This window comes from Pseudorca crassidens, chromosome 4, assembly GCF_039906515.1.
Source record: "Pseudorca crassidens isolate mPseCra1 chromosome 4, mPseCra1.hap1, whole genome shotgun sequence".
Lineage (NCBI taxonomy): Eukaryota > Metazoa > Chordata > Mammalia > Artiodactyla > Delphinidae > Pseudorca > Pseudorca crassidens.
Window position 1 is genome coordinate 125,829,275 of NC_090299.1, and position 27,811 is coordinate 125,857,085.

The following is a 27,811-nucleotide window of genomic DNA, read 5'->3' on the forward strand; positions in this document are numbered from 1 at the left end:
TTGTTCCAAAATTCCACTAAGTATGTTTCTTTTATGTTAAAACTCTGCTGTTTCTGGGAAAGCTAAAAGCTAGAATTTTTTACACATGTGGACTAAAGCTATAGTTGGACCTTTCAGTTCCTTAACAGAATAAATATATATATATTTTAAAGAACTACCACCCTGCTGCAGTTTATTCTGAGAAAGTCACTCTGTTTTTCAAAAAATTAAAAAAGTAAACCTTGTTTTTCTATACAATTTAACTTAAAAGTTCAAGAACATTTTGTTTTTAAGAAGAAAAACAAAAGTCAAGCATTTAATCTAAATTAATTGCGAGTTCAAAGAAAACTACTTAAGGGAATAGTGATGACTTCTATTTATGAATGCTTTTTTCTAGTCATCCCATCTATAAATACCTAGGTTGTATATTTTTTAAAAATTGATAATCACGCTATCACTGTTAAGTATTAAATACTTAAAACTTCACGAGACTAAATCCTGATTTCTTAGGCTTCTCTTTAAATACAGGTGAAATGATTTGGGACATCTTTATTTAATCCCCTGTGAAGCTATACTACCCAACTGTATGTCAGCCTCACACAACGAAGACAAATAGTTTGAAATCCCAGACAAGAAAGAGTACAAACCATGACATTCTAACACACCTGCCTCAATTACATAAAAAGTGGACAGAAAGTGAGAACGTCTCTAAGGTCTGAGATAAACAGAACTTATATCATGTGGCCTAATTGATAACAAAGTTACTATTTTAATAAGCATCATTTCCCTTTGAATCATTTCACTTACTTTACACCAAGATTTCTGAATCTCAGCATTACTGACATTTTTGGACCCAGAGAATTATGCTGTGGCTGTCCTGTGCACTGCAGGATGGTGAGCAGTTTCCCTGGCCTCTACCCACTAGATGCCAGTAGAATCCCCACCTCCAGTCAAGACTCCAGACAAAGAATGACTCCAGACATTACCAAGTGTTCCCTAGGGGTAAAAGTGTGCCCAGCTGAGAACCATGTCTTGACACTAAAGAAAACCCAAGAGTTAACATGGATAAAATCCTAAAACGTGATTTTATTTGAAGTGATTTCATAGAGACATAAAATACATCAATTAGTTGTACTAACCAAGTCAGACCTTGTAAATGGAGACAATACTACTAGGAAGATGTGATCATCCATTTTGAGGGATGCAAAGATTTCAGGGACATCGTTTTCACAACATGAATGCTAACTGGCACGTGACACCCCATTGCTTCTTCAATCAAGAAAGTTTTCAAGCCCATAAAGGATAAGCAGGGGGGCTTCCCTGACGGCGCAGTAGTTGAGAGTCCACCTGCCGATGCAGGGGACACGGGTTCGTGCCCCAGTCCGGGAAGATCCCACATGCCGCGGAGCGGGTGGGCCCGTGAGCCATGGCCGCTGACCCTGCGCGTCCAGAGCCTGTGCTCCGCAACGGAAGAGGCCACAACAGTGAGAAAAGACAAGCAGGGCCCCTTGAAACTCTAGCACAAGTATCAGAATGGGCTCATTGACTGTTCATGATGAATTGCCTATGAATTGTTCAATCTCTATCCTGTGTCACAGATCAGACTAATTAAAATGAAAACAACAAATCTGAGTAGGAAGTAACCAGAAAAAAGAACATTAAAGTCAAGGCAGACAGTCTAAAATTTTGTACCGGGACAACTCATGAACACATCTTAGCTCCTTTCTCTTCACCTAAGCAAAGCTGTTCTTGAGAATTTTTCAGAAAGCAGATAATTTTTTAAAAATCATTTTATGGAAAAAATTCAAGATGAACACTGTCCATTTAAAGGTTTGCATTAATCTTAAGAACAAGAAAAATCTCTTAGGCTATTTCAAGGCAAGATTTCATCTCTCTTTAAACTTACAACATAAACCAACCAAAAGACAGACTTGAAGTTTAAATATAAGTCCCCTTATAGTACAAATGTTGAATCAGTGCCTAGAAAACTACAGCTTTTAAGGATACCTGGCAATCTGAAAATATAACATCCAAAGCTGTGTCTATCAAAATGAAATCTCTAATTTTTCCAAATAAACATTTTATTTCTAAGTTTTAAAATATCTCTTTTCTTTGCATGTGGGAAATAATATTTTAACTTTTATAAGACATAAAAAGTGACAAAAGCGATACCAACATTTTATAACCACATGCCAAAATTTCAACGATTAACTCAATGTTTTGATTTCTTCAGTCTAATTGAAATCAGTCTTGTTTTTTTTCTCAGTGCTTGAGTTTCTGCTTCTAAGCAGACATGAGAAAGAAGCAGTGGAAATCAGAACAGCAAATTCTGGATTTCTGATGGCAACTATAATCTTTTTTCCTTCTGAATTCATTAAAAACATTTTCTTCCTCACTCTTCTTTCTTAACATAGATTGAAAACATACTACAGAGTTTTTTTCTTGCTTAACATTTTCCCATGTCTTTAAATATTCCCCCAACACAATTTTCAATGCCCACTACATATAAATTCTATGGTCAAATCATTTAACTGTTTTTTACTTTAGAGATTTTAAATTGTTTCCAATCTTTTGCTCTTAGTGCTGGGATGAAAATTTTTGTGCATAATTATGTTTGCATCTTCGATTATTTAGGATAAATTCCTAGAAGTTAATTTACTAGTTCAAATAGAAAAAATATTTTTGAGTTGTACATAATAAATTGCTTTCGATAAAGATTGTGAAATTTGCACTTCCATCACTGGAAGAGAATGCCTATTCACTGCACATTAAAAAATAACAGACATTTTCTGTTTTAAAAAAAACCTGTCAATTTTAAATATGAATATCTCATTGCAAATATGAATATCTCATTGCCTTAATTCACATTTTTATTAGCGAGACTGAACTTTTTTTATGCTTGCGATTTATAATCCTATCTTCTCAAATTGTCTGTTTGGCCCTTTATCCACTTTTCCACTGTAGTGGTTTTTTTTTTCATATTAAACTAGTATGACTCTACATAAACGCATATAACCCTTGCTTGACATCTAGAAATTTTAAGTCTTTTAAAAAATTTTTTTCTTTTTTGAATTTTATTTTATTTTTATACAGTAGGTTCTTATTAGTTACCTATTTTACACCTATTAGTGCATATATATCAATCCCAATCTCCCAATTCATGCCACCACCACCCCTGCCCCCACTTTCCCTCCTTGGTGTCCATACCTTTGCTCTCTACATCTGTGTCTCTATTTCTGCCTTGCAAACCAGTTCATCTGTACCATTTTTCTGGATTCCACATATATGCGTTAATACATGATATTTGTTTCTCTCTTTCTGACTTACTTCACTCTGTATGACAGTCTCTAAGTCCATCCACGTCTCTACAAATGACCCAATTTTGTTCCTTTTTATGGCTGAGTAATATTCCATTGTATATATGTACCACATCTTCTTTATCCATTTGTCTGTCGATGGACATTTAGGTTGCTTCCATGACCTGGCTATTGTAAACAGTGCTGTAATGAACACTGGGGTGTATGGACATCTAGAAATGTTTAATTTTTATGTCCAACCAATCAACGTTTCCCTCTGATTTTTCCACTTCTTTACTACTTAGAAAATCCTTTCCCATTTCAACATAACTATTGACATATTTTCCTTTCATTCTTGTGTCTCATTTTGACACCTATATTTTTAAAACACCTGGAATTTCTTTTTGGTATGGTTATGAGGATGCTGATTTAATATTTGGTAGCATGAGAGCCCATTAATCATTATTTCCGAAATTTTCCTGCTTATTTTTCCAGATTAACTTTTAAAATCACTTTGTCAGGTATCGCTCCCCTCACTCCAAAACAATCTCATTTACATTCTTATGGAAATTGCAATTAAACTATAAATAAAAATCAGGAAGAATGTATAGAAGAATGTTGAGTACTAGGTGCTATCACACGTCCTCATCTTGTACCTGACTGTCATAGAAATGCTTCCTGTAACTCATTTGTTTACCAATACATGGACTTTTTGTTTCAGATAGGAATTTTTCTTTTTTTATTGTATTAGAGAATTCACCTCCCATTTTTATTACTAAATCTTTAACTGAATATAGATTTTGTATTTTGTCAAACGCCTTTGCGACATTTTGGGGGGACTGTGTATACTATCATGCTTTTTCCTCTAGATCTCATGTATAAACAGGTTTCTTAATAGTAAGCCATCCTTTAACTTGTCGTAAGTCTACTCATAACAGCATTATTCTTTAATGTGCTGGTGATTTGGATTGCTTGTGCTTCAGTTAACAAGTTTACATACGAATATTTCTAGTCTGGAGCCTTTTAAAAGACAATTTTTTTGAATACCTATTAAAATTTCAGTGATTTCTATTTCAATTAGCTGTTCAACTTCTTTATTTTACTTACATTTTCCCTGAACAACATTTATTTGTAGATTTCCAAATCTGTTTCAGTTTTTAAATCTTTATTGAATTTCCTATTTATATGCCATTTATGTATTCTAATTTGCTTCAGCTTTGATTTTCATTTTTCCTTTCATTAGGTATCTTAAATATTTGTCTTCCCCATTTCCTGTCTTCACTGTGTCCACCAAAAATCAGCTATTTGATTTACCAAATCTCCTTTCTGTCTTGTGGTCTAATTTTTTTTTTCACTTATTTGCAGGGTGAATCTTAAGATGTTTTGTGTTGTGATGTGCTATTAACTCAATTTGTAAAGTGTCTATTTCCATTCACACTGTGAACCTCTCTTGGGGCAGGCTGCTATGAAACGTTATGCCTTCTAACTCTTAATTTAATTAATTAGAAAAGCCATTGTAAACTCACTATAATCTACTGGAATTTTCAGAACATATTTTTTAAAATGTTGTTTATGTTTATGAAAACAACCCAGTAACTAGATCTGGTCTTAGAAAATTAGAAATTAATTGTGTTTTTCCAGAAGACACCATTCCAGTGTTTTATATTATTCATTCTCAGCACTACACAAGCCAAACACTTCAAAATAAATTATGTTAGAGGGAAGAAACAAAATGGAATGAAGAAACAAATTGAATGCTGGAAACTATAGTTTAATACAATGTAAATCTAAACAACTTAACTTTATTGAAATTAGGAAAAAATACATTTTAGAAGCCTCATGTTTCTTTTTAGGAATGATAATCTGATTGTTATGAAACTCAATACTTGTATAACTGCTATTCATGCATTCCTGCAATTTGCTCAATTTTTTTTAGCCTATTAGATTCCCTGGTATATTGTTACCATAATTTGGCTTGCATCTTCCTGTGTAATTTGTGTACATTTTTCAGAAATGTTGCTTAATTACCTCTATTGTTTCCTATGAAACTCAAATGGACATTCCTATAAAAGAACATTCTTTGAAATGCATTTTCTATATTATACATAAGTAGGGAGGAAAGGCTTTTCTGAAAGCATTAAATATCTTTTATTTTTACTTCTGTGATTTACCGAAACCCATAGACTCTACTGGTCAACAGATGTTCTTATTCTTAACTAGAGAATATCCCACTTAATGTAGGAAGCCTCTTCAACATACACTCTTTCCTCAGAAGTTTACATTTCCCTTCTGGTGCAACCACTGTGGAAAACAATATGGAGGTTCCTCAGAAAACTAAAAGCAGAATTACCGTATGATCCAGCAATCCCACTCCCGGGCATATACCTGGACAAAACTGTAATTCAAAAAGATACATGCACCTCTATGTTCATAGCAGCACTATTCATAATAGCCAAGTCATGGAAACAACCTAAATGTCCACTGACAGATGAATGGATAAAGAAGATGTGGTATATATATACAATGGAATACTACTCAGCCATAAAAAAAGAATGAAATAATGCCATTTGCACCAACATGGATGCAACTAGAGATTATCATACTAAGTGAAGTCAGAGAGAGAAAGACAAATATCATATGATATCACTTATATGTGAAATCTAAAATATGACACAATGAACCTATCTCTGAAACAGAAACAGAATCAGGGACATAGAGAACAGACTGTGGCTGCCAAGGGGGAGAAGGCTGGGGGAGGGATGGAGTGTGAGTATGGGGTTAGCAGATGTAAGTTTTTATATATGGAATGGATAAACAACAAGGTCCTACTATATAGCACAGAGAACTATATTCAATATCCTATGATAAACCATAATGTAAAAGAATATTTTTAAAAGTATATATATGTATAACTGAATCACTCTGTTGCACAGCAGTAATTAACACAACATTGTAAAGCAACTATACTTCAATTAAAAAAAAAAGAAGTTTACATTTCCCTTCCAATAGCCATAAGAAGTATATGATAGATTTCTCTACATTTACTTTTGAGATATTTGGGTAAAGAGGCAGGTAAGCCACTTACATTTTTCATGATAAAGGCCAACACACACAGGCCTCTCACAAGTAGGACTGCTAGAATAACTTCTAGGGAACTATGAAATTCATATTAACTATGTAACCACTGTGGTACGGGGAGAGTTTAAAAGTAAGACAGACAGTGTGGGGCTGGAAACATCCTACCTGCTTCCCGTCCAGCGTGCAGAGCCTCTTCACCACTCCTGAGTCCAGTTTAATGGCTTCGGTGATATCTGTTAAGACCTGTTCGAAGGAATGAGCAGTCTTCTTATTCAGAAGGATCCGCACTGCTTTTCTAGGCTTCACTCCACTTCGAATCACAGTCACTAATTTGGGTTTGATGAAATCTTTACTTTCCTTCACTTCACTCTTCACTGAGGAGGGGGCAGCCACGGCTCGGGTGGTCCCACCCTTGATGTTCACAGACCAGTTTGGATTAATGTTTTTGGTGTAATCAACTTTACGAAATGGTTCATTCGACGCACACACGTAACTCTCACCTAAAAAGCAAAAATCAGTTTTATCAACGTGGTTATCCCCACCACAGGAGCGTTCTGTATGAAGCAAAAATGCTAGAAACCCATTAAGTGAATCCTCAACTTAACAGGTTTGGCATTCTACCCACACCCCTTTCTTTTCAATAGCATCTAAGTTGGTTGTGAGAGAACAGCATACATTAGAGTGAAATGCACTGGACGAAGAAACTAGAGATCTGGGTTTTATTCTGGTCAAATGTCACCCTGGATAGCGCAGCGTAAGGGATCTTAGTTTTCCAACCAGGGATAGAACCCGCGCCCTCGACAGTGAAAGTGCAGTGTCCTCACCACTGGACCACCAGGGAAGTCCCTGCACTTTCCTTCCCAACATCAGTATCTGTAAAGGGAAGTTGTTGAATCAGGTGAATTCTAAGGCACTCTCTACTTCCAAAAGTCCATTAACTAATTTAATTTTTAATGTCTCATTCTGGAAGAAATAACTATATCACAAAATAATACATTCTCATAAAGAAATAAAACTGTCTTCCTCTTCTTTCTGATTATAGATTTCAGCCCTAATCAAAGAAAAGTTACTACAAAATTCACATAGCTGACTAAATTCACATATTCAGTTATATGATCATTTACTCAATTAACGAAGCATTGCAAAAATGAAGGAAGAGTTTTGACAGCTCAAAGAAACATACCGAAAGCATTTTTTCCTTAATGGAAGAATATGAATTTAAAATAGTTTAAATAGACAAACTTTTCATCGTCTACTTAAATGAGGAAGGATATTTAGTAGTTAAAATGATGTATTCATTATTCATGTAGCCTTCTGCTTAATTTTTACTAAGTAAAACATAAAAACTATAGTATTTGTCAATTGGTTAACTGATTCAATGTTCATTAATTTTAAGTTCCAAAACTTTATGTTGAAAAATCACACTTTTTCTCTCAGGAAACTCAGAAGTCACCCACTTCTTTTTAGTCTCAACTTTCTGGCATGCAAGATAAAAGGATTACACTCTAAAATTTTCTCCAAGGTATCTTCTAACTCAAAAAGAATTCATTATTTTTTCACACATGCAGTTTAATGGACTCATTTTTAATATATAGATTTGCCTACAGGGAGAGAATATGCAGACAAAAGCATTTAAGATTTTGGTTCCTTAGGCAGTTACAGCTCTTGCTGTTAAACAATAAATTCTTATTCTTTGTTAGACACTAGGCACCTACAAGACTGATTAGAAGCAATCAGTCTTCCCCCAACCAGAGTCATGCTACTGTAGGGATTCTTGTTTAAGATTTGTTACCCCCCCACCAACCTGTCACTTCGCCATTCCATCCATCCTGTTGAGGAACATCACTTCCTACTCAAACTCCTCAGCTAGAAACCTAGGCATCATTCCTCACCCTTCTGACTTCCCTACACACTGCATTCTGACATCAAGTTCTGTCCACTCTACCCTCTAAATATTTCTTAAAATGCCCCTCCCCTCTGCCCTCATCACCACCCACTTCCCACCTGGATCCATGTAAGAACCTTCTGTTTTCTACTCATTCCCCAGAGAGAGAACAAGTTTTCCAAATGATAGTGCATTCTATGTTACTGATATAGCTGAAAAAGTATATCCTAAAGTAATGAACCTTGATTCACGGATAAAATACCACACTGTGAGAGAATTTTTTAAACTCTTACCAATACATATTAAAACTGCACTCACCAAAACAAGGAAAGGATAAACATTTCACTTTAAAATTAGACTTAAAGATATAAATGTGTTATGTCTCTCTCTCTCTCTCTCTCTCTATATATATATATATATATATCTCATACATGGATATATGAAAAATAAAGCAGTCCCTGAGGTCCGGAATTGATCTAACATTCACAGCTAGACCTCAATGTTACTATAACCTGATCTGACCTGTGGTCTTCTGTGGGATATCATCTCACAGAATATCTATATCAAATGAAGCCATTCTGGGACTATGATACAGTGACACAAAAATAAGGTCACTCAATGAGTGATTGCCACTTCGTTACCAACTATGGCTTTTTCCTAAATCTTGTCTGCTCTCACTGTAAATAGGATTTAATGAGATATTCAATCACAGAATTGTCCTTCCTCTGACAGCACCCAATACAGAATGAGTCCCTGCTTTCCTGGAACCAAAGCCCAATTTCTACGACAGCTCTCGCAGCTCTTACTGAGCTGCCCTGAGGTATCCTATAATGTCCATTCTTCCTTACTGCAATGAGTAGCAAACTCAACTTGTTCACCTCCAGGTATGTTCTGGGTGGTCTTTAGTTGAAGAGAACTGAGACACATACACACACACTCAGACATATTCATATTCTCCCTCTCTGTGTCTCTAAAAGCAGTTCTTTGACTATAAGACATTGGTGGGAAATCATTTTGTAAATAATGATCTCATGAATACTACACAGAAGAGGATTTGTGTTACAGAGAACAAACTAGTGGTTACCAGAGGGGAGGGGAGTCGGGAGAGGGGCAAAATAGGTGAAGAGGATTAAGAGTTACAAACTACTAGTTAGAAAATAAATAATTCACAGGAATGTAAGGTACAACAAAGGGAATATAGCCAATATTTTATAATAACTTTGTATGGTGTGCAATCTATGAAAATATCAAATCACTATGTTATATGCCTGAAACTAATATTGTTAGTCAACTATACTTCAATGAACTTTTTTTTTTTTTAAAGAGGATCTGTTTTCTGTATAGAAAGAGGATGGACAGAAGCAGGAAGTGGTTATACACCTTTACTGTTTTCAAGCACAGTGCGGAATAGAAAGTCTTTCCACCTCCTTTGACTCTCTCCAGCGGCATGCCTATGGCTTCCTACCACTGACATCTGTTCAGAGACACTCTGCATTACTTCATATTTAGCAGGTTGACAAACCAATTGTCAACAGTTGTGTAATACAACCTGGGTACTTGTTAACCATTAACTTTCATCCTTACTCAACCAAATGAACGGCCTCCTATTTAAGAGGCAAGAGGCTACTAAAAGCTAGGAACTCCCCAATTCCTTGTTCTCTGAAAACCGTCATCCCTACAGATGTATTTCAGTCTGTGCCAATTTCCCCGCCTCTTCTCCCTTTTCAGTGACAAGGGTACCCTCCTCTTATTCAACGTTAAGTCTCTCGCAACATTTGGGTCCTTCCTGCTCCTCGTGCCGAGGTTTCAGGCACATTCTCCTTCTCTCCTCCATTTAACTACACAGGGCTTTATAGAGTATCTCCCACTGTGGCACACACAGATCTTACCCCTCTTCGTTCCTCGTCCCCCTCCACCTAAATGTGCTTTGGCTTCCATTCACTGCCCAGCTCCTCATCTGGTTTCTCCCACTTCCTCGCCCACAATCGGCTCTTAAGCCACTGCAGCATCACCTTTGCTCCCCAGGCTGAAACACCCTGATCCCAACCACTTCTCTCCTAACTGCCAAATGCCAAGCACTTCTTGTAATTTCCCTTGGCGCCTTCTGAGGGCACTGGACACCAGTCACAATTCTCGTCCTGCGGGGCCTTTTCCTCCTCAGCTTCCAGGACGTAATTTCTTTTGGCTTACCTCTTACTTCTTTGGTAGCCCCTTCTCGGTCTGCTTTTCAGGATCCCCTTCTCCCCTGCATCCACCTCATCCTCCTTAGACTCTCTGTGCGCAGACACATCCCACGGCTTCAGTCACCACCCGGACTCTGAGACATCTCCAGCCCAGTCCTTTCTTGAGTTCAAACCACTTCAAGAGCATCTCTACGAGATCATCTACAGCTGTCTCGTGTACCACAAGTCTAAAACTAACTTCACTCCCCATGACTGCCACCCAACCTCAAACACTTCTCTTCTGGAATTCCCCAACTTAACGAAATCACCACCTACACAGTCACCCAGGCAAAAACCAAAACTCCTTTCTCTCTTCTTTTTGCCCCATATTCAACAGATTTAGCAAAACTGTTGACTTGGTCTAAGCATCTCTGGAACCCAACCCTTCAACCCTGCTCCCTCTCTTTTCTCCCCAGATTAGAGTAGTTCATGAGGCCCCCTCATCCTCCACAGAGCTGTCAAGACAGTATGGTACTGGCACAAAAACGGAAATATAGATCAATGGAACAGGACAGAAAGCACAGAGATAAACCCACGCACATATGGTCACCTTATCTTTGATAAAGGAGGCAAGAATATACAGTGGAGAAAATAAGCGGTTCTGGGAAAACTAGACAGGTACATGTAAAAGTATGAAACCAGAACACTCCCTAACATCATACACAAAAATAAACTCAAAATGGATTAAAGACCTAAATGCAAAGCCAGACACTATCAAACTCTTAGAGGAAAACATAGGCAGAACACTCAATGACATAAATCACAGCAAGATCCTTTTTGACCCACTTCCTAGACAAATGGAAATAAAAACAAAAATAAACAAATGGGACCTAATGAAACTTAAAAGCTTTTACACAGCAAAGGAAACCATAAACAAGACCAAAAGACAACCCTCTGAATGGGAGAAAATATTTGCAAATGAAGCAAATGACAAAGGATTAATCTCCAAGATTTACAAGCAGCTCATGTAGCTCAATAACAAAAAAACAAACAACTCAATGCAAAAATGGGCAGAAGACCTAAACAGACATTTCTCCAAAGAAGATATACAGATTGCCAACAAACACATGAAAGAATGCTCAACATCATTAATCATTAGAGAAATGCAAATCAAAACTACAATGAGACATCATCTCACACCAGTCAGAATGGCCATCATCAAAAAATCTAGAAACAATAAATGCTGGAGAGGGTGTGGAGAAAAGGGAACACTCTTGCACTGTTTGTGGGAATGTAAGTTGATACAGCCACTATGAAGAACAGTATGGAGGTTCCTTAAAAAACTAAAAACAGAACTACCATACGACCCAGCAATCCCACTACTGGGCATATAGCCTGAGAAAACCATAATTCAAAAAGAGTCATGTACCAAAATGTTCATTGCAGCTCTATTTACAATAGCCAGGACATGGAAGCAACCAAAGTGTCCATCAACAGATGAATGGATAAAGAAGATGTGGCACATATATACAATGGAATATTACTCAGCCATAAAAAGAAACGAAATTGAGATATTTGTAGTGAGGTGGATGGACCTAGAGTCTGTCATACAGAGTGAAGTAAGTAAGAAAGAGAAGTAAGTAAGTAAGAAAAAGAAAAACAAATACCGTATGCTAACACATATATATGGAATCTAAGAAAAAAAAAAGGTCATGAAGAACCTAGGGGTAAGACGGGAATAAAGACACAGACCTACTAGAGAATGGACTTGAGGATATGGGGAGGGGGAAGGGTAAGCTGGGACAAAGTGAGAGAGTGGCATGGACATATATACACTACCAAACGTAAAACAGATAGCTAGTGGGAAGCAGCCGCATAGCACAGGGAGTTCAGCTCGGTGCTTTGTGACCACCTAGAGGGGTGGGATAGGGAGGGTGTGAGGGAGGGAGACGCAAGAGGGAAGAGATATGGGAACATATGTATATGTATAACTGATTCACTTTGTTATAAAGCAGAAACTAACACACCATTGTAAAGCAATTATACTCCAATAAAGATGTTAAAAAAATGTAAATCTGATATCTTTTGCCAGCGTCACTGCCTTTGGAATAAAGACCAAACTCTCCAGCATATTCACATACTTCCATCTCACCTCTCACCACTTTCCCACAGGCTCCTAAGTTAGTGTCGCACCAGTGTACTTGCCCTTTCCTTCCAAACTCGTCACACCCTCTTATTCTCATTCCTTCTTACATGCTTGAAATAGCCTTCCTCCTCCTCTCTCCTTACCTCTTTTTTTTTTTTTTTTTTTTTTTTACTGACCAGTCAAGATTAATCGCCCCAGCTAAGGAGGTAAAGCAACAGGAACTTTGCTATATTGCTGGAACTTCCATGTACTTTAAATTGGTTCGATCACTTAGGGAAAACAGGTGGGCATTATCTAGTGATAGATAAGTTGACAATATATACGTTTCCACCCCAGGAAAATACCCTGGAGAAACTGCTGTATATGGGCACCAGAGTACACACACACACACACACTCATAGAATGGGCTCAGTAGCCAAAGATGATAACCAATCCACATATCCATCAGCAAGAGAACAGACACACAGATTGTGGTATATTCATATAACGTACTACTACTATGCAGTAATGGAAATGAACAAGCCAGCTATACACAACACCGTGGATGAATTTTACAAATAATGGTGACCAAAAGAAACAAAAAAATAGAATGCAGTAGGATTTAATTTCTTTAAGTTCAAAACTGACAAAAGTAAAACTATACTGATTAGGGATGCCTTCATCAGTGGTAAAAATATAAAGAAAAGCAAGAGTCAGGCTACCGTAACTTGGGAAGGGTTGTAACTAGGAAAGGACACAGGGAGAGCTTCTCGGATGCTGGCAATACTCTCTTTCTTTCTTTTTTTTTGGGTGGGGAGCATGCCATGTGGCTTGTGGGATCTTAGTTCCCTGACCAGGGATTGAGCCCGGGCCCTAGCAGTGAAAGCGCAAAGTCCTAACCACTAGACAGCCAGGGAATTCCCAATACTCTGTTTCTTGATAGTAGTCACAAAGGTGTTCACTTCATAATAACTCACTGGGCTGTACGCGTATGTTTTATGAATTTTCTATAGATATGTTTCATAATTTTAAAAATTATGTCACTCTTGTGTTCACTTGTATCCTGAGGCTACAATACGTCAACTTCTCATAATCCTTTATTCTTTATCTGTCTCTTCCGGTGGTTCTTAGAGAAGAATTTTTTTTTCGTCAGGTGATTTTGTTGTAGAAGCACAGTTGCCCAGGCCTCACCACAGTTCAACTGAACCAGAATCACTGGAAGGTAGCACCAGAACCTGTGAGTAAGACTTCCTAACTTCACAGGTGACTCTGAACAAAATCTCTGGTTACAAACTACTGCCTGGACTGGAAGCTCCTTGAAAACACTGACTGACTGACTGTCCCCTTCTTCATGTTACCCACACCTAGCCCAGCACCAACAGCAGGCACTCAAAAGATGTTTGTCCAAGTCATGACAAAAATGCATATTTCCAAAACAAACTTGTACGTCTCACGGTTTGGATTTGCGTTACTTCTAGGTAAAACATTTGCACAGTGTAGGTGTTGACACCCAGTGACCGTGAGAGGCTCAGGTCAGGCTCCTGAGGACATCATGTGTGGTCTGAGACACTCTTAGGTCATTCTACCCCATCAAAGGGCAAACTAAGGCACAGAGGAAAACAAGCAGGCTGTGAGGGCTGCCTAGTACCTACCAAGTTCTTTTTTTCACTTCACATCATCAAAGCACCAAGAGTCCATGCACATTTTAGTCCAATAAATGCACTGTGTCTTTCAACCAATGGAACATGTGTGTGGGTGTCTATGGGTTTGTGTGTGTATTATATACAAAATATATTTTAATAGCTAAATCAAAATAGTCCCTTAACATTTAAAATGTCAATTTACTGTTAGAAATTACAAATAGCTAAACGTTTATTTGCACAGTTGGAAGTTCCACAACAGAATGTTTTAGCCTACTTTTCTATCAGTTACTATGAAAGTCTCTTATCCACCTCTGTTAAAATATTTACATTAACTGCCTAAAACCACTAATTAGCTTGTAATTACAAACTATTTTTGACATTTACGGCAGAAAATCAGTTATACAAAATTTGGACATTGAGACTATACCTAACTCTTGGAGCAGAAGAAAGCACTGAACTTTATGGTGAAAAAGAAAACTTGTTTACAAGTCTAAAGTGCAAGGACTATTTGTAGAGACATGGATGGACCTAGAGACTGTCATACAGAGTGAAGTAAGTCAGAAAGAGAAAAACAAATATCGTATACTAACACATATATGTGGAATCTGAAAAAATTGGTATAGACTGTCTTTTTCCAAAGCAGAAATAGAGACACATACATAGAGAACAAACATATGGGATACCAAGGGGGAAAGGGGGGGTGGGATGAATTGGGAGACTGGGATTGACATATATATGATATTGACACTATGTATAAAATAGATAACTAATGAGAATCTACCGTATAGCACAGGGAACTCTACTCAATGCTCTGTGGTGACCTAAATGAGAAGGAAATCCAAAACAGAGGGGATATATGTATACGTATAGCTGATTCACTTTGCTGTATAGTATAAACTAACAATATTGTAAAGCAACTATACTTCAATAAAAAAAAAAATAATAAAGTGTAAGGACTCATCAAGCTTAAGGAAAAGCCTCCCTACACACACACACACACACACAGATTTAAATATGGTAACAGAGGAAAGAAAAGAAAGTATGGCTGACACTTAAGGTCTAATATCTGCAAAAATCTTAAAAACCTAAATTCTTTCCCAACTTCCAAAATTGAGAAAGAAATTACTTCCAAAGTAATGTAACCAAGGAAAATAAATTTGGGTATGTTGCATCTACAAGATGGTTTGATGTCCTTAATGAAGTACAGCATCTGTGAGACTGTCCTATCGGGGAGACAATAATGTGAATACCTCCATCTAAAGCACATCAAGGACACATTCCCACACCCAGCTGGTTCAGAAGAATACAGGGTAAAGAAAAGACAGACTGATTACTATTCTGTTGTGGCAAACAGCTTATTGGGTTTTCTACCCAAACTGTACAGTGCGCAGAATTTAACCTTATGGGAACCAGCATGGTAACATAAAGTACACTGCTCTCACCTGGATGCTGTTCCCTTCTGTACTCATTTGGTTTATCTCTGGACCACTGCTGGCACATTCACAAAATGAATGTAACAGCCTTTCCTACAGGGAGGGGCTGAGGACACAAGATGAGCTCTTTCACCCCTAAGACCAGTGCCCCTTCAACACATCTGAAAGCAACAGGCTGAAAATGACTGTGATACCCTCCACGGAGAAAGGTGTGGAGACATTACACTGAACATCTGGATATGTAGGAAGAAGTATGTCCACAAATCCATGCTTCAGCATTGAAATTTGGGAGGAGTTAACTTAAGACCAAAGAAATTATGTAAAAGTAAAAACAAAAATGCTACTCACTAACCAAAAAGCCTTAAAGCTTACCCACTGAAAAAAAAAAATTCTATCTAATCTCCATTATTTGTCTTCTTGCTGCTCAAACCTGAGCCAACTGTATCCCACAATCTACAAGCATTCACCTTGGCAATTTTAATTCTGTCCTTTTTTTTTCTGGCTGCGCCGCGTGGCTTGCAGGATCTGTTCCCAGCCAGAGATAGAACTGAGGGCCATGGCAGTGAAAGCCCAGGATCCTAACCACTAGGCCACCAGGGAACTCCCAATTCTGTAGTTAATTTGATGATAAGACCTAAAATGTTTATATCATCTTATTCTGGAACATCTGAATGTCTATTTCTAAATCAAGTGCAGCCAGGCCACTCCGTGCCCACAGCCTCAACTCCTTTGGCATCAAGTGGTGTAACTTTGCTGGGAGTTAATGAGGAAGAAGTGGACTTACTATATGTACAAGACATGCACAGAGAGTTAAGGCCAGAGGACATAATTTTACTCTGCAGGAATGAAGGCTTGTTAACAGTGCAAAACTGACTCGTCACACGGCATTGTGAAATACAGCACAGCAAACTCAGCGTTCAGCACCATGGTCACACTGGGAACAGTTTAGTTTGAGCAAATAGCATCTGGAGCTTTATGTTGCTACTCTGCATTTTTATTGGTTATACAGTTTTGTTGGTTTTTAGGTTGTCTCGTTTGGGTTGTACTGGTGTGTAAGAGCTATATGCATAAGTACATCTACCTTTATAAATATTTAAGTGACAATGTATTTAAAGTAATTAAGGCAATGCTGGGCTTCTGCAACTTGGTTGTTAGATGTTTACATTGTTTTTCAATTTTAATTATCCCAAACCTTGCAAAAGTTTGAGAAACACTGCAATTTTAAGGATACTGAGAAAGAGATCTTCAAACCAAAATGTGCCCATCTTACACTTATTTGTAAGTAAACTGGGGCATAATGGATATAGGGTCAGTCCTTCAGTTGGCTCATCATCTGAGTAGAGGTAAAAACCTCCCTCAACAGAGTTCCCCCAGCTTCTGGAGATCTTTGCTTAAGACCTTCCTCCCTCACCGCCACCCCCCCAACCCTTTAAATCTCACTTTGAGTCTAAGAGGAAGACTTGGCTCCAGTTTTAAGCAAGTGACGATAGTGAGAATAGCTCAAAAAGATTCAGTGCAAGTGATGAAGGATTCAGAAACCAGATGTTTGTCAAAAAACAGTAGTGATGTTTAGGGGATGGGCAGAAGGGGGAAACCGTAAAGCATGACCACTGTCATAAAATGTCTGAAGGGCTGCCATGTTGCTCCACCTGGAGTCTTACGTAGCTCCAAACGGTGGCTCTAGAATTACGGGCGGAAGTTACAAGGATGCACATTTTGGTTTCAGATGCTGAGGACCACTCCCATTTATCGAAGAGACACTGCTCACCAGGACCCTGCTAAGTGTTACAAGGTTCATGTAGAACCTTCCAGCTATTGGCCTTGATCACTAAACTAAGAAGAGATGAGTTTAGGTCAGGCTATTTCTCAAGTTCGTTCTTTTGCAGAGGCTTGATGAAGAGTATAACCAGTAGTAAGTTTCCATAACTCCTTTTTCTTTTCCTGCTTCCTTAAGAGATGAGGTAGAATACTGTTAAAAGACCAAGATAATGGACAAGGATATTGGGGAAGAGAGCATCAATCACTGCCTTTCAGAAATAACGACATTGTTATTACATAAAAATTAACAAAGTAATCTGAGGTTTGTAAAACATACACAGTGGAGGAAGAAATAAATCAATGACAATTTAAAAACTTCTATTGTGATACATTTTGGTTGCAAGTGATTATAATTTAACCAACATATAAACAAATCGTAACATAGTAGGTCATAATTGTAGATTATTTTAGTTATGTTGAAACGTTAGTAAATGTTATAGTGTAATCAAAAGTACTAAAGCTGATCTCACAAATCAGTATTTTCCCATTCCTTGTCTTGAAGGTAGTAGCTTCTGACAAATTACAATATGGCTAGTCTACTGCTTCAGGCTGTAAGAGATATGGCAAACAGGGTAAAATAGCCTGGATTAGAGCAAAAATTATAGCATGTCAATGAATGAAACAGTATCTAAATTCTAGCATTAAATTATATTTCCAACTCATAGAATTTAAAAAGTATTGTAGAGGGACTTCCCTGGTGGCACAGTGGTTAAGGATCCGCCTGCCAATGCAGGGGACACTGGTTCAAGCCCTGGTCCAGGAAGATCCCACGTGCCGTGGAGCAACTAAGCCCGTGCGCCACAACTACTGAGCCTGTGCTCTGGAGCCCGTGAGCCACAACTACTGAGCCCACGAGCCACAACTACTGAGCCCACATGCCACAACTACTGAGCCCACATGCCACATCTACTGAAGCCCGTGTGCCTAGAGCCTGTGCTCTGCAACAAGAAAAGCCACAATGAGAAGCCTGTGCACCGCAACGAAGAGTAGCCCCCGCTCTCCACGACTAGAGAAACCCTGCACACAGCAACGAAGACCCAATGCGGCCAAAAAAAAAAAGTATTGTACAATGCAGATTGTATTTAAACTATATGTGAAATAAATTTTCTAAAGACAATGCTTAAAATAAGAATGCTAAAAGATGAACGAAACTAAGTCTTAGCTAGGTCAGAGAACAAACTCAAAGCAGACGCTGAAAATATTAGGGGGCTTAGAATAGTCCTGGGATTTAAACATACATTCAAAATAAAGGTACAAAAATTTGATTATGAAAGATGTCCAAAGAGAAAAATCACGTCGGGCATCTCAGACACTAGTGAAATTGATAAATTGTTAACATACAAATATACTGCATCTCTTTTTTCTTGAATAAAAACTTATTTCAAAACTGAAATATGAAGGGGCAAGGAATATTTGCCTTTTGCATGACCTTATTTGACCTCTGCAAATCTAGCCAACTGTCCAGCTGGCTGTCTTAACTAAGAAAGATTTTTTAAAAACCAATATCCACCTATTCCCACCTATCAGAATACCTTATATATGGCACAAAAGTAAAATTAATCATCAAACATCAAGTGCCAGAAGTATTTATTGTTAGGATAAATGAATTAACAAAATGACCATGGTCTCAGCCCTCAATGGGCCTGTAAATAATTTTCCTTTTCCTGAGAAGATTCTATGGGGAAGAGCCTCCTATAGGTTATTGAGGGTTTAAGAACTCCATCTAAACCCAGGTAACCACATTCAATCACAAAACCTGGCCAACTTTTAGAGACACGGAGCCAGACAGATCATTTCTCTTTCCCACTTCCAGAAGCATTTCCCAAGATCACTGAACTTTAAAGGGGAAGCAGCCTTAGCAATTACCTAACCTTCCTCATTTTGCAGATAAGGAAACCAAAGTCAAGCAAGACAACTCTGCAGAATTTGAATGCACAGACCCTACTATGCCGGTGTATAGGATAATGTATGGTTCATTTCAGGAACCATACACAAAACATCCTAAAACTGTCTTTACATCTGCAGTGACTGAGGAACTACCACCATCTTCATTTTCCAAATATAAATAACTAACAGGTTTGGCTGCAGCGGTGATGCAGCTCTAGACTGCTGATACATGACCTATGCACACTTCAGGGGTCAGAATGGACCCCATCTCACAGGTGGTAGAACATAGCAGTTAAGAATACAGAAGTTGAAAGGCCAAGGAGAAAGGCCTCAGGTTCCAGCCCCACTTCTTCTGACTGGTACAAGGGGACAATTTCTCTATCCTCTGAGTCTCAGTCTCCCCAGCTGCAAAATGGGGAAGACAATGCAGCCATATTCCAAAAGGGATAACAAGGGTGAGATAAAACACAAAGTATCTCACATAATGATTGCATATAAAACATCTAAAAAATGGTAGCAATGTTGAGAAGAATAGGATCCCTAATCCTTAGGGTAATGGTTTACTTTATCAATAGAAGAGACAAAAACAGAAGTGGTAGGAGCATGGGCGAGTAGGGATGAGAAGAGACCTAGCCAGGCAGTATAGACCCAGAGAAACTCCCCTGGCCCTCTCTACAATGAAGAAAGCAGTTTGACAATCACTAGTCAAGGGAATATCTAGTTTCCCTTATTTCATATGACAGGGCCATAAAATGTCCATTTCCATAGTTTAAAACCTCATGAAATAGTGATCTTTTCTTATAACTACCAGTGTATCATTCTGTCTGACCCTCATCTCATAAATGCTCTCCCAAGTATTTCCCTTCTTCCCCCAACCCTTTAGAATTCTTTATTCTGCAAATGAAAATTTCTCTTCCCATTACCTCTGGAAAGAGCTTATTATGCTGCTGCGTTATAGCAGACCTGAGTTCCCCTGTTTTGAGGAAATGAGAAGAAGAAAACAATCAGATTTATAGAAGCAAGTACTGAGGAAGAGTCATTCTCTCCACAGCGATGAGTCAGCAGAGCATCTCTGATTTATCTGGACTATAATCCAATTTTTCAAAATACATATTTTCACAAATACATAGAAACAACCTTATTCAAACTTAATTCATACAAAACTTCCCTTGACAATCAAGAGACTTAGAGGTAAAGTCATTTCCTGGTTTATTTATTTAATGAACTTATTGTGTCCAAGATCCCTAACCTCACGGCATGCTTAGTCTAGTGCAAAAAACAGACCCAATATACCCGTAATTATAAAGGTAAGTGTTACAATAGAGGAAAGGAAAAATGCTGTGAGTAAGCAAATGGCAGAGTTCTAAGCCTGACCTCAGGCCTTGGTTCCAACATCTGTTCCTCGGGCAATCCTTTTCCATTGTCCTGGCCAGTGTGGTCCTCCTGCCCCAGCTCATTACCACTTCACTTACAGCCCTGCAGCTGGAACCATCGTGTGTGTGTGTGTGTGTGTGTGTGTGTGTGTGTGTGTGTGTGCGCATTCACTCTCCCTCTCCCTCTAGAATGTGAGCGTTCTAGAACTGTACCCCCAGCACCTGAAACAACAACAACTATGCTCTCAATCGACAACAGTTTGAGACCAATGCCCCTGAGGTCTGGGAAGAAATTTCATAGAAAGATGATATTTGAAGAGGGTCTTGGATCTAGGAGGATCTAGGAGTCTGCCAGGTAGAGAAGGTTTTGCAGACTGATGATTCAATGTTAAACTGCTATGTCCAATCATCATGCTTGCCTTATATAAATGTGTACTGCTTTTGACTACTATGTGCAGATACCTTACATCTCACGGGTTTATGTTGCCTTCCTCACTGTAACAAGTGCCAAGAGCTCAGTTTCTATTATTACTCTAAAAATCTATCATTCAAGGGGATAAAACCTATAGTCTGAGTTCTTATGCATTTTTACTTAAATGTTAACTTAATTTTTACTTAAATGTAAACTCATTTTTACTTAAATATAACTGTCACCATATTTTGGTTTAACACCTTCAAAGAGATTGAATAACCAAAGAGATTCAATAAACTAGGCTTAGTAGGAGAATCTCAAAAACTTCAAATGCTTGATTTTCTTAGAACTTTATTTTTCTTAAATTCAAGTTAATTCAAACTAATTTTCAAGTTAACTTAATGGAAGTTTTCAAGTTAACTTAATGGAAGAATGGAAGTGTCACCTGTCAAAATAATCAAAATTCTCTCACATGCCAAAAAATCCAATCAGTTTATTTATTGGTGACTGAGGAGTAAACTGACATATTACTTTGGAATGAAAGAGGCAGACACGGGTAGCTCTTAATTTTTTGGCTCCTGTCAAAACACTTCATCAGAGCCATATACCCACTCCCTGCTGTGTAGGACATTTGCAGCTTTGTCGATTTTCCGGAAGATAGGTTCTGGGTAGGGAAAGGCAGCCCAGGCCATCAGACACTCAATGAATAACCACTTAGGCAGGGGAAGGGTATATACTTTTAGACCAGAAAGGATCTAACTTAGGTGATCTGCCAACCTCTCTTTCAACAGAAAAGGTCACTAAGGCTGAGAACAGAGGTGAATTTTTCTCAAATCCACAGAACCTAGGGACCCCAACTTGGTCACGCATTGTTTCTACCGTCCTTGGGCATCTCTCTTTGGGACATCAAAATAATTATAGCTTAAATGTTCTGAAGAAGAGAACACTCACGGAAAAAAAAAAAAAAACTGAGACCAAGAGTTCTGACTGAGAACTTAGGAAGGTACCATCCAGACATCTTCAGCTGTCTATCAGAGATGTGACACGGTTGGCTGGCTCACGGCTTCAGACATCTCAACCTGATTTTCCCAGTACTGACTGTTACGACTCACAGTCCTCCTTTGAGAGAAGGTCCCCACCCAGTTGTAAAGACTAAACAGGATTACAGGGACGCACAGCACTAACTCATTGAAATTAATGCAGCAAGGGGAGCTAAAACAATAGGGCTCAAAATGCCTGCTGGTTTAGTGTAGCGCAGGAGTACCAGCCTGCCTACACCTGAACAGTTTTTGGTCTCCAGAGACTCTCAAGGGCAGAAGAAAAAAATCTGGGCCATGCAAATTTCTTTTGTCATCTGAGTTCAAAGGGACTGAGGCTCTGAGTGAGTGTTCATGCCTAGCTATCTTGAGTCATCACTTTCTATTCTCCACTGAAAACATTTTAGGAAAACAATGTTTTGGGAAAAACAGTTTCTCCTAAACTACAAATTTCATGGAATGGAAGAGGCAAATGAGAGATCAGCTGAACATAATGGTGTAAAAAATACTATCAGAATCTTTATTAAAAATGATGAACTAAGATGAAACAGTCAATTTTGACAACATGGGAAATACCACAGACCTATTTTTACTGATGCAAAGAATAACTTCACAGGTAGCTGGTTAGTTCTTCTGCATGATAAATCTGAACATTCGAGTACACAATTTTAACTAAAAGTTGAAACTATTTAAATTCTTGAATAGTTGATAGTAAACATTGATGGTTCTTTTCTTAAAAACCGCCTAGAAACAGGGTATTCCACTCATTTTGTGGGAAATTCAAGACTTAGACAAAGATCTATTGTCAGACAGAATGCCACTATGACAAAAGAAGTGCTCAAATTTTCTTCTTTTGCAGTATTTGTAGTATATTTAATAAAATGTAATTTTATTATCTTTGAAACAAGTGGGCAATTGGCTATACTAGGGAAACATTTCCATGGTGCAAATATTTGTGTTCTATCATTATTTTTCATATTGTGGTGTAATTTGGACTCTACATATGCTTATGGTTCCCCCTCCTCCACCAATCAGTGAATGAATGATTCAAAGGATATTTATCAACCTTCAATTTATAGTTGAACCTACAGTTTGAGAATCAGACTCAGTGGACAATGCACCACTTGGGCAATAACAAACTCAATGTACAATATGTGCTCTCACTTAATATGCATAATGGACACCTTGACCATCTTCCCTAGGATCATGTTCACCTCTGGAGTACATTCATTTCATGTAGCAAATACACTGTTAAAATTACTTCTGAGAAGGATATTAAAACTACTGTCCCTCCTCAGACCACACCAGGCACAGTATCCCAAGGGCATGTGAGTAATGAGTGTTTAAGTAAAAGAGGCATTGCCTTGATTCTTCCACAGGGCTACTAATCTAGCTTTGGGTCAATCAGAAAATTCATTACTCAGTTTTGAAATATCTAGGCAAATGTAGCTTTTAAGTATGTAACAGGATAAAGCAATAAAGCCCTTTTAACAATGTATCTTCATTTTATTTATACTCCTCTGGTTGTCATCTCCTTCTCCGGAAGCCTTTAAAACCAAAACACTCAAGTGAGCAGGAGAATTTGTGAAGTCTCTCTCTGTCTCTCTGTCTCTCTTTGTGTCTCTCTCTGTGTCTCTCTCTGTGTGTCTGTCTCTCTCTCTCTCTCTCTCTCTCTCTCTCTCTCTCTCTCTCTCTCGACAACTTAGTTTTGGCTGGGTCCTCATCTAGCCAGGGCAGGGAAGACTTTTGGTAACAGTGACTAAATAGAATCTCAACCACTTTCAGGACTCCGCAGTGTGGCTACATCAATTTATTAAAAGTGAATTGTAGATGAAAGGCCATATACTGCAGGTCCTGTATGACAAGGCATGTTGCTTAAGCTTCTCCATGTGTAAAATGGACAGTGTCTTCAGAACATAAGAACATGATGTGCTAATATAAGAAAAATAGTTGGCTTCAAGTTCAGTTTCCTTCCCCTGCCAAGCCAACATTGCTATGACTACCATAGCAATATGTGCCATTTGCATTAAGAAAGATGCATGAGAGCAGACTGTATATAAACACACAGTCAGCACATACTTGGGTTCTGTCTGATCTTTATGGGTGGTGTTTACGTCTGGATATAGGTTCTTAACTACTAGTAATGCTTTCTCTCCCTGAAGTGAAAGAAGAGTAAATACTGCAGGAATTCAAGGATGACACAACATACAGCCAAGCAGTCCCTTCGAGTCAAGCACGGTTGACACCCTAGGCCTAATTTATAAGGGGCCCCAACTGCTGATTCCAATGGCCTTTGTCACCCTAACTAGCTACTTTCAGTAGGGGAGGATGCAGGAGAGATTGACCTTGATTCACCTCAGTATCAACCAAACGTGGAAAACCCTTTAGCACAACGGTTCTCAATCTCTGCAGCACATTCAAATCTCCTGAGGAGCTTTGAAAACTCCAGATGCCCCGACCACAGGCCAAACCAATTACATCCAAGTATCCGAGGATGGGACCCAGACACCCATATTTCTTAAAGTCCCCAGTGATCCAAGATGCAACCAAGGTTGAGAACGACTGTCTTGGATCGCCCCTCCTGACCTCATGGAACTTCTGCTGCAAGGCAAACCAGGAAAGCCAACCTAGAGTGTTTCACAACCACGGCTTCTGAGTAAAGCAGGTGCAACAGGGTCCTGAACACTGAAACACAGGTGCCGGCACTGAGCTCCACACAGGGGGCTGAACAGACAGCTTATGAGCTAGAGGGTTACCCAGATCCTCACGTGAGACTTTGCACTTCAAAAAAGCAAAAAACAAAAGCAAGTCCGCCAATCTTAAGAGATGTCACCAAATCCCCTTAGGATTTCTTTCTTTCTTTTCTAAGGCAAATCTTTTGGGAAGGACAGTCAAAGTATATGTGGAGGCGCCCCACCCATAGAGCCTGCGGAAAAGAAGACAGAGCCGCACAACTCCTGCGGCCGCCTAGAAAACCCCCCGCAGGCTCCCCCAGCGCCGGGAGAGCGCGTGCACCTGTCGGCACGCGGGGCCGCACCTGCCGCGCCGGGCCTTCCCTCCTACCTTCCAGCAGCTCGTCCAGGCTGGTGACCTTCCGGCTGCCGTCGATGGTGTAGATGGTGCGGACACCCTGGGGCAGGTTCACGTTGTCCGACAGGGAGCGGGTGAGCTCCATAAGCAGCGCATCGAAGGACCGGAAGCGGTCGCTGGAGATGGCAAACACCAGGCCCTTGAAGTAGCGGTCCCCATTCCGGTAGAAGCGCGCCTTCTTGGCCTTCTTCTCCGAGCTCAGGGCCTGCAGGGTCCGCGTACGGTAGAAGCTGCAGTGGGCACTGTGCGCCGGGCTGGGGATGAGCCCGTTCCCCTTGGGGCCGGAGCTGCTGCTGCCCCCCGAGGAGCTGGGCGCCCCTCTCCGCGACCCCGGCCGCGGCCTTTTGTCCCGTTCCTCAAAGTGTTCCAGCTCGATACTCCTGGTGCTGGCCATCACGGCTGCTCCAGGGGAGCCCCCACGAAACACGTCCCAGCCAAAGCCTGCAGGTAGCCCAGGGTCAAGGCGAGCACCGGCTCAGGGACGTCTAACTGCGAGCAGCCTCAGAGCGCCGGGACACCCAGCTTTGGCATCCCGCCCTCTCCTCGCAGGTGGAGCCGCGGAGGCGCCGGCCGGCCCGCGCCCCCCTAAAAGTGGCCGCAGCGCCGAGCTGCCCAGCTCATTGTCCGGCGCGCCTCGCTCTGTCCCTCCCGCTCGCCGGGAGCCCCACGCCCCCCCAGGCGCCTCCTCCACCCGGCCACGCCTCACAACTCCCTCCCGGGAGCCCGCCGGCCGCCGCCAAGTTGGGCCGCCCGAAGCTCGCCCCGGACCCGCGGGCGCGCACAAAGCTCGGGCGCCCGCCGCGGCTCGCGTCCGCCCGCCGCTCCCGGGAGATCCGAGGGGAAGGAAGGAAGGGAGGGGGAGGGGCCGCGAGCGTGGGAGAGGCGCCGCTGGGGCGTCGGCCCGGCTCCGGCCCCGGCCCCGGCCCGCTCACGCGCCCGGCCCGAGGCCCGGAATGCCGCGCCGCCGCCTCGCTCGCCTCCAGGCACTGCCCGAGGGGCGGCGCGCGCTGGCTGGGGCCGAGAGCACGGTGCAGGCCAGTCCCTCCCGGAGTCTGGCCCTAGCGGGAAATAACGCAGCCCGCCTCCCCCGCAGCCGGCCGGCCCGGCCCACCCGCGAGCATCCGCCCCCGGGCCCGACCGCACCGCCTGCCCAGCCCGCTGTCAGGGCTGGAGGGGGCTTCTTGCTCCCCGAGTGATGCCAAACCCCGGAGGGAGAGAGGTGGGAGAGGAGGCTCTACAGCGCGAGAAGATCGGCCCCTCCAGGGTCCTAGGCGGCCCCGCCCGCCTGACAGCCCCAACCCCGCTCCGCGCGCTGATGGGCGCAGCCGCGGCGCGCGCTCCTCCGCCTGGGAAACGGAACCGCGCAGGTCAAAAAAACTACAAAGGAAGGAGATTCAAGGGCAGGGATCACATCCCTTAGCCAGCCTCCAAATGAGGAGCCGAGGCTAAACTAGGGCAGGAACCTGAAACATGGCATTGAATTGGGGCACACTATTTATTTTTTAAAAGGAAATCTGGAGCTTTATTTAAAAATCCTTTGATAAAACAATTTCCGTTGCAGATTCGCTAACATGGTTCGTTCAGTAACTTTGAATGTGTATGATCGGAAGTTATTGTTTTTTGAGGAATTTACTTAATTAACAAATATTTATTAAAGCATGCAATGTGCCAGGCATTGTCTCCGTCTCTGGGGATGCATTCGTAAACAGAAAATCCCTGCACCCCACCCCCCTTACATTCAAGTGATGTTTATTGTTGTCAGTTTGAGCTTCTCATTAAGTAATAGGTCTAACCTTTGTAAGCACCCATCATACTCGAAGTCTTAATTTAGTAGTGCCTGGTCAACAGTAAAAGCATATTCCCCAAAGGCTTGTGAGAAATATTAGTTACTTCCCTTTTACCATTAGGGAAAGATGAAACTTAAAGAAGTTTGGTCCAAGTTACCCTGAAACCTTAGGTTATTCACCACCTGTTCTCTGAGTGGCCCTAGACAGCAAATCCAAACCGACCTGTAAGGTAAGAACATGGATGCTTTTCTTGGAATTAACTAAGTCCTGGAAGAGTATGAATAAGAGAAGGCAGAGATATATGCAGTAGTTCTTCAGCAGCTGTGAAGCTGCCCTGGCATGCAGTGCCCCAGAAGATTCCTGATTAGTGCACCATAGTTCCCCCAGGGCAGTCTCAGGGATACACCTGGGCATACCTGACTTCTAGAACCAGGACTGGAACATGCTGGGAATTCAGGGCTGATCTGAGGCTTCAACATAGTTTTCCAGGGGAAAAACTGTGCAATATAATTAGGTCCATGGCCATAATAGACCTTAACACAGACCAATTAAATCAGAACTTCTGGGGATGGACTTCTCCAACAGTAGTTTTTGGAAGTGCTTCTAATGCACAGCCAGCGTTTCCAACTATAGGCTGTAACATGAGTATTCAAACAGATCAGTGCTGCTTCTCAAACTCTGATGTATACTTACATGTAGTAGGGGAAGTCTCATAAAATGTAGATTCTGATTCAGTAGGTCTAGGGTGGAATTTGAGATTCTGTATTTCTAATAAGCTCCCAGGTAATGCCAATACAGCTGGTCTT

The 27,811-nt window shown here is 40.5% G+C and overlaps 1 protein-coding gene across 17 annotated transcripts in view; it reads right to left on the reverse strand.

The window, feature by feature from the left end:
* DCLK2 (doublecortin like kinase 2) overlaps window positions 1-27,811 on the reverse strand; it is a 277,228-nt gene that overhangs the window by 130,701 nt on the left and 118,716 nt on the right. For 10 of the 17 annotated variants that reach the window (XR_010943136.1, XM_067736710.1, XM_067736709.1 and 7 more), the window contains exons 1-2: window positions 25,192-26,542; window positions 6,519-6,853 (exon numbers count right to left, since the gene is read on the reverse strand). Coding sequence is in view for 15 of the 17 variants with exons in the window: in XM_067736710.1 (XP_067592811.1) it covers window positions 6,519-6,853; window positions 25,192-25,612 (756 nt within the window). In the remaining 2 variants the exon portion in view is untranslated. Of the gene's footprint in view, window positions 1-6,518; window positions 6,854-25,191; window positions 26,548-27,811 lie in introns of those variants that run through there. The other 7 variants (XR_010943138.1, XM_067736714.1, XM_067736711.1 and 4 more) reach the window with 4 other exon arrangements.